A 12,907-nucleotide genomic window follows, 5' to 3' on the forward strand; every position below is an offset into this window, starting at 1 on the left:
TTTACAGGTATGGATGGATGTACAGTATGTATGCACGGAGTTGGGACCGCCAAGTGAGTCGCTCTGTAGCCAGCTTGGTGCCCTTTTGGGGGGGGGCTCGAGAGTCATCTGGGCCGTACATATTGTATAAAGCCCTGCTCTGCTTCTCCCCGTCGATGCTGCCCTGTCTGCTGGACCACGGACTCCTCTTCACCCTACTCTTACTTTCATTCTGCATCTCGTTGAACGAGGAGGCTGCTTGAGAGTTGATACTTCAAGCTCGACTTACAACCAACCAATTGATCCCCTCTATACTAGAGGTATACTTCGGTGTCTGTCTCGGGGCTTCACAGGCTTCTTGTCCCGTATCCAAGGTTTGCCCTGATAGGCCTTTTCATTTCCATTCGCTCCTTTTGCCTGCCGTATCTACTTCACGCCATCATCGTCGATCGACCAGCTCAGTCAGGTACCGGCCGGCCCGTTGCTCCCAATATATCTCCGACCCATCAGCTGGGCGAACCACGAACCTGGAACGTCACCTCACCTTACCTCACCTCACCTTATTTCATCCATATCTGAGGCTGGCGGCTCGGCTTCGTATTGTCGAAACACCCAAATTTAGGAGCAATCCCGTCTCCTCGGTCGTCAAACACTCCTTTCCTGGTGGCCATATAACGGGCTTCTGACGTATGTTGGCTCCCACTCACACCTGATCCATCACCCGTGTTTTTGCTGTTTTATTGTGGGCTGGCTGGCGATTTTGTTGTATGAGGCGAGCCCGCTGCCCTATTATGGATCCCAGCTTATCTTTGGGCTTCTTATTAATTCAATTTCATGCACACAAGTAGCGACATGATGCTAACCGTCTTCATCACACAGGTCTGGCAATATTTATATAATTCTTCTCGTTTGCTGTTGCTACCAGCATCACCGCTTGCTTGGCCCTCAACGACGACCTGGCCATATATTGCAGCATCTCGCTCAGTCTCCCTTCCCACGCCCGTGTCTCGTCTAGTGCCAGCTTATCTTCCCTGTTAAAGAGGGCAACGATCTGCTGCTCGCACCGGATTCGACCAAAAAGTGCCAACCGGCTCCACCCCAACAGACAGTGCCAAGTACCGGTACCTGCAACCGTACCAGTACCTGGCTCCGCTGTCAGACTGCCATTCCTGCTGCGACAGGCATCACCACCCGCTACAACCTCCAACTCGGGTCCCCAGCGCGCACGCCCCAAACCCCCAACCGCAAAGTACCGCTACCTGCGGCTCGCAGCACCGGCCCCCGTCGCCACGCGCTGTCGCTTCACTGGGCTACTCCCTGGAGCGGTCGCTGACACCCCGAGCACCCCCCCCCAATCGCAGGCTCCCCAGGGCCCTGGCCCGCTAACCTCAGCCACCCCTTCCAGGCGCTCCAGCCCACTCGTCCACCCACGAGCCGGTCTCGCAGAACGCTAACACGCCATTGGACGCACACATGCTGCAGGCCATTAATTTTCCTGCGAGTGCGAGCCGCCTTCCTGGTTCGCCTCCCCCGACGTTTGCGTCAAAACACCGGCATCTGGCCGCCAACCTTGATCTTGCAACTCTCCAGATGCCTTCCGCAATATCGTTTCGAAGAGAAGGTGTGTAGCCCAGTCCTCACTTTTTCGTCACTGCGCACTCAATCCCCATCGACGGGAAGTCTTTATCTCAAAGCTCCATTTTTCCTTTTTCCTTTTCTTAGATCTACCCACCTTCTTTAATCATCTCTTTTTCGGCCCTCTTTCATCCCGCTCTCTATTTTTTTTTCTTTGCGCCTCTACCTACTTACTCACCTGCCCCTCGCCGCAAACAGACGCTGGCCGACGACTCGCAAAGCAATCGGCACTCGCCAAACTGGTCATGAACAACCAGCTCTTCGCATCTCCGCCGTCGCCTCCTTCTACTTCTCCCTCGTCGACGTCGCCCACGTCCCCCGAGCTGGAGCAGCATCCCCACCAACTGGCTGTGCTGCCGCCCCCCACCAAAGATGTCTACGGCCCTCTCCAAGCTCCGATACCATCCATGGCCAATGCCGTGCGCATCATGAACGACCTGACGGACACGCCTCCGTACTCGAGAAGCGTCACGTCGACTGCGCCCAGCTCGCCGCGAATGTGAGTGCTCAGAAATGCCGTCACCCCGCATATTTCTTCTTCCCTCTTGACGTCTTCCATGCATCATTCATTATTTGACTACTACTATCGCAATCTCTTATCATATCGTTTGTGCGATAACGGCAACTAACTAATTGGCATTTGGGATGATAGTCCTCCCCAGCGACAGAACTCTGGCAGCCAGACTCCGCGAGTTCGGCCCCATGCGACGACGCTCAATATTCCGGGCATGACCAGGTCCAAGGTCTCTCCCGACGGACGAATCCCCCAGCGCGATGTGGCAGCCAAGCTTGTCATTGTCATGGTCGGCCTGCCCGCCCGTGGAAAATCTTACATCACAAAGAAGCTGCAGCGCTACCTGACTTGGCAGCAGCATGAATCGCGCATCTTCAACGTGGGTAACCGACGACGCAAGACGGCCGGTCGCAAAGTCTCAATCCACCCCAAGCTGGCCCCAGAACCCGATTGCCTTGACCCTCCTGTTCAGGCCGCCGAGATTTTGCTGAATGGCTTCCCGGCTCCCAGCGACGGCTTGAGCCCCCGAGGCCGAGACGAGCCTACTGAGTTTGATCTGAATCAAGCCATCGACGAGCAGAAGGAGGCTGATCAATCGGCGCTTTTCTTCGATCCCAAGAACGAAAAGGCAGCAGCCATGAGAGAGCAGGTGGCAATGGACACCTTGGACGAGTTGTTAGACTACCTCTTGAATGAGGGCGGTGCGGTTGGCATTCTTGATGCCACCAACAGCACGATTGCGCGAAGGCAGCATGTGGTTGACCACATCAAGCAGAGAGAACCCAAACTTGGCATTCTGTTCATTGAGAGCATTTGTCATGATAAAGACCTGCTTGAGGCAAACATGCGCCTGAAGCTTTCTGGCCCGGATTATCGGGATAGAGACCCCATCAAGTCGCTGGAGGACTTCAAGGCTCGAGTGGCCGCCTACGCCAGCGCATACCAGCCCCTCGGAGACTACGAGGAAGAGCACGATATGCAGTACATTCAGGTAAGCTGTCACAACAATATTTTCTTTTTCTTTTTTTTTGTCTTCTTTCTTTTTATTCCAGCATGTGGCTAACGCGGTCTTGTAGATGGTTGATGTCGGCCGAAAGCTGATTCAGCACAGGCTCAAGGGATTCTTAAGCGGTGGGCTTAGCACCTACCTCTCGAGCTTCAATCTCGCCCCCCCGACAAATTTGGATCACCAGACACGGCCAGAGCCTCGACAATGAGCTGGGCAGATTAGGTGGTGACGCGCCTCTTACCGAGAAAGGCCACTACTACGCCCAGGCTCTTCATCGCTTCATCACACAGAAGCGAAAGGAGTGGATCATAGAGCAGAAGAGCAAGATGGCGCAGGCGACATTTCCCCCTCTTCCTGGCGACAACACTCCCCCCTTACCCCGACATGTACAGCGATGTCGACGACAAGAACTTCTGCGTCTGGACGTCAATGCTGCAACGCAGCGTAGAGACAGCCGAGTACTTTGATGTCGACGACGACTACGACGTCAAGAACTGGGAAATGCTAAACGAGCTCAACTCTGGCCAATTTGAGGGAATGACTTATAAGGAGATTGCGCAAAAGTGCCCCGAGGAGTTCAAGAAGCGTGCCCAGGATAAGCTCAATTATATCTACCCGGGTGTTGGTGGCGAGGGGTACCTCCAGGTTATCAGCCGCCTTCGCGACATGGTGCGGGAGATTGAGCGCATCACAGACCACGTTCTCATCATTGGGCACCGGTCCGTCTGCCGCGTCCTGATGGCCTACTTCATGGACCTGACGCGAGAGGACATTACCGATATGGATGTGCCTTTGGGCATGCTTTATTCGATCGAGCCCAAGCCTTACGGTATTGCCTTCCATGCCTACCGCTATAACGACGTGCGAGGCTGGTTCGAGGAGCTTCCCAATTACAGGCCTCAGAAGGCTGCTAGAGGCACCGTCTGATGGCTTCTATTTTGTGTGGTCACTTTTATCCTCCATTCTCCATCTTTTTTTTTTTCTTTTTTTTTTCTTTACTGTCTCTTAAGATATCCGCCGGGATAAGCAGGCCAGGCAATGCATTAGCTGTACAATATTAACGGAAACAAATCTTGGCGTTGGAACGGCACACGCGGAAGGATCGCGATGCTTACAGGGGAATGGACACATTAATTCAGGGAGAAACAGGACACACAAGCATAACACGAACAACTGCAGCTCTTTCATTCTTCAGGCAGAGGATGAGGAAGAGTAGCCGTTGATCACGGGTGGGCACAAGTCTGCCTTTGCATTGGGGGGGCATTGAAAATGCCTTGCTATTTGTCTTTTTTTCCTTTCTTTTGTCACTTTTCTTCTTTTTCTTTTAGCTGCCTTGATTCATGTTAGGCAAGCTCCGTGGCGTTTAAGGGGAGGTAATCAGGAACGAAGGAAATGTGGTACTTTAGCCGGCTTATGGACTTGATTTTTGTTGCTTTCTTCTTCTTCTCTCTGTCGGATTTCGGATGCCGACTTTTGTTACTTTCTACGATGAAGACTAGATGGGGAAAAAAGTTGCGTACCTTTTGTCTTTCATGTTTGTTTGTTCTTCTCTTTTCAAGCACAGAACGAAAAGTATTGGAAGATGTCGTTTTTTCTTCGCGTCTAGTTGAGATAGATTTAGCTTGTCTCTCGAATGAAGAGGCGATATAGTATTTTCATCACAGAATTGACTGCTTGACTTGAAGAGAAATTTTATGATAATGATTGCGCCTGTCTTGCTATATCTTTTAACGAATAATCTTTTGATTCGTCAGTGCTACTGGCAAATATGATGCTACAAAAGTCCAGTCCATTATGTATCTCGTAGAACAAAGCAATAACCCCCTTTTTAAATCCTGAACGCCGTGCCATGCAACTACCGTAAGGTCTCCCTTTTTTACGTTTTGGTATAAAAACCCTTGACAAGCAAACAGTGACCACTGTCCCAATAACCCAGCAACCTTTCTGTCTTTTTTTACTTTTCTCGAGCCAGCACCATCTTTTCTCTCTCGCCCTTGCGTGCTTGGAACTGCTTGCTCGAGTGCTTCCGCTCGTTCTCCTCCTTTCGCTTGATGGACTTGAGCTCCTCGTTCTTGATCTCGCCGGCCTTCTTGATGACCTTTGGCAGGTGACGGTGGCGCTTGATGCGGTTGATCTCGGGCATGTGTCCGAAGCGCTTAACGAGGGCATCGTTGTACTCGAGGGCCTGGCGGTGGCGGGCCGACTTGATGCCCTGGCGCTGGGAGGCGTTTGCGCGCCAGATGCGCACGTTGCCGTCGTCGGAGCCGGACAGGACGTACTTTGCGTCGGGCGTCCACTTGGCGGACATGACGCGCTGCATGCGCTTGGTGTGGTAGACGTCGCGGGCGTGGCCGCGGTCGCGCTCCCACAGGCGCACAGTGCGGTCCCAGGAGGCGGTAACGAGCTCCTCACCGGTGGGGGAGAACTCGACGTCCATTACAGCGGCGACGTGGCCCTTGAGGACGTTGCGCGCACGGTCAATCTTGCGCATGTCGAAGAGGTAGACATTGTGGTCCTCGGAGGCGGCGGCGAAGTTGAAGGCCTCCATGGGCGACCAGGCGATGCGGTTGCAGGCAAAGGTGAGGACGGACTTTGCGACGGGCGTGGAGGTGCGCAGGTCGTAGATGACAATGGAGCGGTCGTTGGAGCACGAGGCTAGGACGGACGTCTCGACGTGGTTGAAGGCGACGTTTGTGATTGTGTCGGTGGCGGTGGGCCAGTGCAGGACCTCGGGCGCGGCGGTGTGGCGCTCGAGGTCGTAGATGGAGATTACGCTCGACGCGGCGGCGAAGGCGTTGCGCGAGCGGTGGTGCGAGAGGCTCGTGAAGGCGCCGGAGCCGAGCCACGATGAGATGGGCGCCGACTCGCTGGGCAGATTGTACGGGTCGAAGAGCTTGATGGAGCGGTCCGCAGCGCAGGTCAGCAGCTTCTGGTCGCGCGTCCACTCGAGGCCCTTGACAATGTTCTCATGCGCTGTGGCGTGCCAGATTTCCTCTCGACTTGTCAGATCCCAGACCTTGACGACGCCGTCGCCGCTACCGCTGGAGAAGCGCTCGAGCGCGTTGGGGTCCTTTGCGATGGAGTAGACGCCGTCGACGTGGCCGCGGCCCAGCTGGCCGATGAAGGGCGCGGCGTGCATGCGCTCGAGCTTGACGGCGTTGAGGGCGCGCTTGTACTCGCGGGCGCGCTCAAAGGGGTGGATGGCCGAGTCGAGGTTCCGGGGCTGCTTGACGGTGTCGGTGCCGGGGGGGCTGCTGGGCCGATACGGACCGGCTGATGGCTTTGATCTTCATTGTGGGGTTTGCTTCTCTGTTCTCTACTTTGGGTGATTGTCGGCTGTATCAATTGAAACTTTTCGAGAGTTGTTGGGGATCTTGGTTTGAAACTGATAAAGGTGGTATATGCGTCTACCACTATTCCGATATCGAGTGTTTGGTGTTTTCGCGGGGAGATTTTTTTTCGTTATCGCAAAGCTTAGCATGGTGTCCGATAAGACGTGGAATTACTAATGATCCGGTTCGAAAGCGTGTGTGCTCTTTAATCGATACGGGTGGCGCGCGCCCGCTGCTGCAGGGGTTCTAGCGGTGCGTGGAGCGCATTGGAGACTTTGCTGGCTCATCTTTCCTTCACTTTCTCTCACGCCAAACGTCTATCAGAGTTACTTAAAGAAACACTGCAATCCCCCCCTTTTCCTTTTCCCATATTCTTATTATTGCAGTGAGGAATTTTTGAGAGCAAGGACCGGATTTTTCAGCTATCCTCTCTCGCGCGCGCCCCCGGAGCCGGGCTAGCTTTTCTTCTTCTTCTCTAAAGATGGATGCCTTGCACTATGATCCGATGGCTATGGATGGGGAGCCGGAGCAGCCCCAGGTCAAGATTTCAGCGGTATGAGGAATATATGCTGCGAGGGCACAATTCTCTTGATGGGTAAATCTTCTGACATTTGCATGTTTGCTTGCACCATAGGCCGATAGCACGCGCGTGGACTTTGAGCTCTCAAGAACGAACCTGCCCTTTGCCAACGCCCTGCGACGAATCATCCAGGCCGAAGTACCGACAATCGCCATCGATCTGGTAGAAATCGAGGTCAACAGCTCTGTGCTGGCCGACGAGTTCATCGCACACCGACTGGGCCTGATCCCCCTCGACTCCAAGGGCGTCAACGAGCTCAACTACTCCCGTGACTGCGACTGCGAACAGTACTGCGAGCACTGCTCCGTCAGCCTCACTCTTCACGCCAAATGCACCAGCGACGAGATCATGAAGGTCTATGCGCGAGATTTGGTGGTGGATGGACGACATGCGGGCTCTGTCGGAAACGCCGTCATTACGGATCCGGAGGGCCTGGGGTGCTTGATTGCTAAGCTGCGGAAGGGTCAAGAGCTGAAGATTACGTGCATTGCGAAGAAGGGAATTGCAAAGGAACATGCAAAGTGGATGCCTACGTCGGCGGTTGGCTTTGAGTACGATCCTCACAACAAGCTGCACCATCTTGACATGTGGTTTGAAAACAACACTGATCCAGAGAAGGAATGGTAAGCGCATGCCCTCTCTCTCTCTCCGAGGAAAAGGTAAGTTGAGAGTATCAATCTAACGTAATGTGTGCTCCAGGCCAAAGAGTAAATATGCTCAGTGGGAAGAACCCCTCCAAGAGGGCGAGCCCTTTAGCTACGATGCTGTGCCGAATCGATTCTACTTCGAGGTCGAAGCGTCGGGAACCATGGAGCCGGATTTGATCATCCAGGGGGGTATTCGCGTTTTGCAGCAGAAGATTGGAGGGCTATTAAAGGGCCTCGACCCAAGAAAGTATGGCGGCGACGATGCCGACATGGACGGCCCTCGGAGTCCGGATATGAACATGGACGGCGGCACTACACCGTGGGGGCAGGATGGCGGATACACAACTCCTTACGGAAACAACACGGCGTATGGAGGTGGTAATACGGCATACGGCGGAGGCACCTCATACGGTGGCAGCGCAACTGCCTATGGAAGCGGTACGGCGTACGGCGGCAGCTCGACATCATATGGCGGCTCGGCGGCCGGGTCGGGTAGCGGCGGATACAGCTCAGGACCTTATAGCCAAGGCAGCTCTTGGCAGTAAACGGATCAGGGGGGGAGGCGTTTGAATGGGATGACTGGGACTTTTCTTTTTTTTGTCAACTCTCGCATAAAGCAAGGATGAGTTTTTATTAATTTTTTTCACGCTTCTGGATTGTACAATATTTTGGGATCGACAGCGTTAATAGTTAAGAGAGGTGAGTGCAAAATCTTCTTCTCAAAAGTAGAAAGGGGGGAAAAACATAAAGCAGACGTTTCGGAGAAAATAATATCACACTATTTGCATATCATGTTCTTTTCTTCATTCATTCTACCAATCTATCGTTGTATCCATATGCGGAGATTATGCTGGAAAATACTAGGACATGAGAGAGCAACATGGCCCCTCTGCTATTGGTGTTTACATAGCTATGTATATGTCTGATATAAATGACACATGAGAAAAGATTGTTACAAGAGTATGCAAATCGAGAAAACAGAAAAGCAAGTCGCCCAATAGTCTAACAAAACGCCGCCACGTTCTATACAAGTTCCCATCAGCCACTCCCTGAGAAAGTTTTTATGTATTTCCTGTTTCCCCCTTATCCAAGATGTGTTTTTTTCTTCTTCTTCCACCTCTTGATCAATCTATGTCGCCTTTTCGTCCACGCCTTTTACTTTTCTATAAACGTTGCGATGCATCTCTAGGAAGACGAATGTACAGATGGTGTGTCTACCGAAGATTTTGACGTTAGTGAGGTTTCAGACCAAGGTGGTGTGGACTCGAGATATATCAACTTACGGGCCAAGTCGCAAGAAGCTGGGGACCCAGCCCTTGAACATCCAGCGAATGCCCTCGGCTCTGTTGATGTCACTTATCAGATGGAGGATGCCCTGCTTATGCGACGTGGACATGACACGCGTCTTGATGACATCAATTGGACTCGTTGCCGTCGCCGCAGCCAGGCCAGCCAGGAACGAAGCCGTAAAGTGCGTTGTGAGGTTATCGCCCATAGGGGTGTAGTCCAGCAGCAGGCGCTTAAAGGTATCGTACGAGGCCAGCTGCCCGGCCGTCATGACCGCCGCGCGACAGCTATTGGGCAGCCAGCCGCGGAACCAGCTCAGGGCGCCCTCCTCCCTGGCCATGCGCACCATGCCGTCGACGGCGTGCTTGTAGTTGCGGCGCTCGGCGGGCGGCAGCGCGGCGTCGTGCTGCATGCGCACGTTGATGACATCGGCGAAGTTACCGGCGATGCCGCCGACGAAGCCTGAGGCCATGGCCATGCCGATGAGCGCGGGGAACGAGGGCTCCTTGCCGTCGTGGGAGCGCATGTAGCGCGCCTTGATCTCCTCGTAGATGCCGAAGCGGGCGGTCGAGTAGGTGAGCTGGCGGAGCAGCGAGGCCGAGATGCCGCTGTAGAGGCCGAGGGGGCCATCGTTCTTGAGGACGTGGGCAAAGGTGCCGCCCATGGATTTGGGGGCGTCGGGTTTGCGCGTTTGGAGGCGGACCTGGGGGGTTATGGAGTTAGAGACGATGGGACGTTGGATTGCTTATTAAGAGAATGTCCAATTCGGGATTGTGCCATTGCGATGGGAGTCCTTGGCGTCGAAAAACACTGGCGCAATCCTTGTTGCCATCATATCAAACACTGCGTACCTTGACTATATATAACTTGGTCAGTACGGAGTTAAAAGGGCGCGATATTGACATGGGAGAGTTCAAGATAAGAGAGAAGTCGCAACATACTCAAGTCCAATGGATGTGTGACGCAAGCCGCCATACTACTTGCGCTGCCTCCAAACCAAAAGGGATACCGCATGGCCGGCGCCCTCTGCTTCGTCTTCTGCTTCTTCTCGCCGGCATGAAGCTGAGCCGAGGAGGCGGCTTGAGTTGCTGAGGTCATCTTGGGCCAAGTTGCGCGCAACACCAGAAGCGTTGTCTGTCAAGAGGGTTGCTGCAGAGGAGACGGACGACGACGAGGGAAACTACGGGGACATTCCGCCGGAGGGAAGCATTCAAAAAAAAAAAAATGAGCAAAGAAACAAAGATTTATTTATTTCTCGAATCTCGACAAAAGAGCTTTTTCCCCTGTCCCGCCTTTTTTTTCTTTTGGTATTCCCACGATATCCGAGATTCGGGGGAGAGAAAGAGAGATGAGGACGGAGTTTAGAACAGATGTGAAGAGAGAGAGAGACTGAGAGAGAGAATAAGAAGAGGACGACTGGTGCACCGACAGACGAAAGCTTCGAAAAGCGAGAGCCGTCTTAAAAGGCTATTGAAGATGAGAGAGAAAAGAGTTGACGATATGCATGTATGACGGAGAAAAAAAAAGAGACCAATCACAAAAGATCAGCGTCGTCGGCCGTTGATTTCTGGGTCTGGCTGCTGATGCTCCGTACTTCGCACTTGACAGACGGCCTTTATCAGCCCCCGTTGGTTTTTCTTATCGCGATCGGCTAATTTTTCTGCAGCTTTTCCGTCCGTTGACAGCGTCTCGTTCTCTCGGAGCGGACTGCCGCGCCGGGCCGAAAGGCGGTCAGGGCTGGCGAGCTGCGCAAATCGGCGGCATAATTTACAGGGCCATGCATGTGCTGTAATTGGAGTGGATTGGATTGGGCTGGGCTGACAGGTCTACTGTCCTGTCTTGTAACCTGTCAAGTTCTGCTCTTCTTTTCCCTTTTGATAGGCGAAGAGCATTGCATGTTTTTGCTGCGTTATTACGTATCCAAGGGTGCAGCAGCAGCACAGCCGGACTTTTTTTTTTTTTTCTGCGGCTGTTACATGCGAACTACAGCATAGGCTATTAGTCGGTGAATTGAGCGGCTGGCGGGGGTTCCCAAAGAGACCAGGACAAGACATCAAAATCGCATGACGGCTGTCGGACCGCCCTTCACCGTTCGTTCTCCTCATTCATCCATACTCTTTGCATCTACTTTTTCTTCCTCCGGCGCTCGGCAATCTTCATTCGCTACGCGTGTTGCTGCTCCGCTTATTTCGTGATTATGCTTACGTTGCTGTGAATTGTGAACCGGGCTCCGCATATTGCATGAATGAGGTGACTTGAGTGAGGGAGGGCGTGGCACAAGAGGGCGTCGAGATATTAAAAAAAAAAAAAACAAGGCACGCAACGACTCTGGCCAGAGATGGCTTCGGTTGGCCTGGAAGTCGTCTCGCGTCCGCATCACGAATCGCCATACGACGCGCTCCAGCGGGAGCAGAGTGACGCCATCATCAGAGTCGCGGGCTACCGTCGAGAGGACTATGCCATATTGACTGTGTGTGTCTCGCACAGCGACCACTGCGTCGTCAAGTCGTCGATTTTGACGTCAAGCATCGTTCCCAGGGCGGGACTCGGTGCCTTTGATCAGCTCCCCGTGGAGCTGCAGTTTCAGACTCTCCGCCATATGGATATGCAGTCGCTCTTCAACCTCCGCCAGACCAACCTCAGGGCCCGCCAGCTTGTGGACTCTCTGAAAGAGTACAAGGCTGCCGTATCGTATGGCCTGACAGCGTTCTGCGCGCTGCTGCGAACCAAGCTCGCTACACATGTCACGCTGCTGGATTTCTACCGAGTGCTGTGCTCCAAGGATTGTGCCTTTTGCGGCAAGTTTGGCGGTTTTGTGTTCCTGCCCACGTGGACACGCTGCTGCTTTGAGTGCATCGAAGAGGACCCGGAAACAAGAATGGTGAGGGTGGCCGAAGTGAGGAGGTTGTTTCGGCTCTCGCGCACCGAGGTCAGCCAGCAGCGGTCGTTTCAATCGCTGCCGGGGCTGTATACCGAGGGCTTATATTCGATGAGGAGGTCCTACCAGCAACATCGAATCAAACTCGTGCCCTATTTCCCCGCCATGAAGGAGTTTGGAGACCGGCTGGAGACGGGGGCTGCTCATTCGCATAGGCCCTGTTGGGATCCGGTTCACAACTTCATGGCGTCGTGCGAACTTCCATACTATGATCCGCAGACCCAGGTGGTTGAAAGCGGCATCTCATGTGCCGGCTGTGAGAGGACGGAAGATGGGCAGCCCGTCGGGTTGAATCCTCCGTTTGGGTATAATGATTTGTTTGATGAGAGGCCTTGGAGTGAAGTCTTCTCGCGAGAGGGATATCTGAAGCATTTCAAGATTTGTGCACGGGCGCAGGCGCTGTGGAAGTCTAGCCCGGAAGCTGTCTTTGAGGCTATGATGAAACAGGATTCTTACCAGTTTTAAGCAGTTGGTCAAGCCGAAGGCTTTTGATCTGGAGTTTTGAGTGTTGAAATCTTATGCCTGGAGCATAGGGTGTTATAAAAGGTGGAAGCAATGGAGCTGATAGTGGGTAAAAGTTGAGGCATGAGTTGTGATTCACAACAAGACTGCTGGGACACAATGTCTGAAGATTTAACTGGTGAAGTAGCAGGAGAATACGAGAGCATTTTCATGGAGTAGGTTGTCAAATAGCATAGCATAGCATGCATAGTATATAGCGTCTGATTCAAGTCAACATGTCGTATGAACCCAGCATCTAGACACAATCTACCCGTGCAAACATTGCACTACTAGGCAATGAGAAATTCTTTATAAAGAAAAGAACGGGAAAAAAAAAAAAAGCACATCGAGGCCATTTCATGGGAAATAGCAAAAATACAATTTGACGAGAGTGGGACTCGAACCCACGCGGATTGCTCCACCAGGAATTGCTGTTAAGGTAGCCTTAACCTGACGCCATAACCAACTCGGCCATCTCGCCAATC

The 12,907-nt window shown here is 53.1% G+C and overlaps 6 protein-coding genes and 1 non-coding gene across 7 annotated transcripts; 4 read left to right on the forward strand and 3 right to left on the reverse strand.

Annotated features, from left to right (window-relative positions):
* Positions 1-1,452: 1,452 nt before the first annotated feature.
* TrAtP1_005644 (uncharacterized protein) lies at positions 1,453-3,345 on the forward strand (the record flags this gene model as incomplete). Its single annotated transcript, XM_014089163.2, has 4 exons — positions 1,453-1,600; positions 1,813-2,113; positions 2,267-3,119; positions 3,205-3,345. The coding sequence occupies 4 exons, from the start codon at positions 1,453-1,455 to the stop codon at positions 3,343-3,345; spliced, it is 1,443 nt and encodes a 480-aa protein (XP_013944638.2).
* Positions 3,346-3,521: 176 nt separating this feature from the next.
* Positions 3,522-4,064, forward strand: TrAtP1_005645 (uncharacterized protein; the record flags this gene model as incomplete). The annotated part of the gene is made up of 1 exon (XM_066112801.1): positions 3,522-4,064. The coding sequence occupies one exon, from the start codon at positions 3,522-3,524 to the stop codon at positions 4,062-4,064; it is 543 nt and encodes a 180-aa protein (XP_065968887.1).
* A 754-nt stretch (positions 4,065-4,818) lies between these two features.
* Positions 4,819-6,562, reverse strand: TrAtP1_005646 (uncharacterized protein). Its single transcript, XM_014089162.2, has one exon. The coding sequence runs from the start codon at positions 6,274-6,276 to the stop codon at positions 5,092-5,094; it is 1,185 nt and encodes a 394-aa protein (XP_013944637.2). The 5' UTR covers positions 6,277-6,562; the 3' UTR covers positions 4,819-5,091.
* A 388-nt stretch (positions 6,563-6,950) lies between these two features.
* Positions 6,951-8,241, forward strand: TrAtP1_005647 (uncharacterized protein; the record flags this gene model as incomplete). Its single annotated transcript, XM_014089161.2, has 3 exons — positions 6,951-7,022; positions 7,104-7,672; positions 7,749-8,241. 3 exons carry the CDS (start codon positions 6,951-6,953, stop codon positions 8,239-8,241), a joined length of 1,134 nt encoding a protein of 377 aa, XP_013944636.1.
* Positions 8,242-8,825: 584 nt separating this feature from the next.
* Positions 8,826-9,647, reverse strand: TrAtP1_005648 (uncharacterized protein; the record flags this gene model as incomplete). Its single annotated transcript, XM_014089160.2, has 2 exons — positions 8,826-8,910; positions 8,980-9,647. The coding sequence occupies 2 exons, from the start codon at positions 9,645-9,647 to the stop codon at positions 8,826-8,828; spliced, it is 753 nt and encodes a 250-aa protein (XP_013944635.2).
* Positions 9,648-11,321: 1,674 nt separating this feature from the next.
* Positions 11,322-12,386, forward strand: TrAtP1_005649 (uncharacterized protein; the record flags this gene model as incomplete). Its single annotated transcript, XM_014089159.2, has 1 exon — positions 11,322-12,386. The coding sequence occupies one exon, from the start codon at positions 11,322-11,324 to the stop codon at positions 12,384-12,386; it is 1,065 nt and encodes a 354-aa protein (XP_013944634.2).
* A 419-nt stretch (positions 12,387-12,805) lies between these two features.
* TrAtP1_005650 lies at positions 12,806-12,903 on the reverse strand. Its single transcript has one exon. It is a non-coding gene; the product is annotated as a tRNA-Leu (tRNA).
* Between the last annotated feature and the right edge of the window lie 4 nt (positions 12,904-12,907).

The sequence above is a fragment of the Trichoderma atroviride genome, chromosome 3, assembly GCF_020647795.1.
Source record: "Trichoderma atroviride chromosome 3, complete sequence".
NCBI classification, from domain to species: Eukaryota; Fungi; Ascomycota; class Sordariomycetes; order Hypocreales; family Hypocreaceae; genus Trichoderma; species Trichoderma atroviride.

Bases quoted from the DNA above. Each gene is read 5' to 3' on its own strand.
- TrAtP1_005646 (XM_014089162.2), bottom strand. From the start codon at position 6,276: ATGCACGCCGCGCCCTTCATCGGCCAGCTGGGCCGCGGCCACGTCGAC.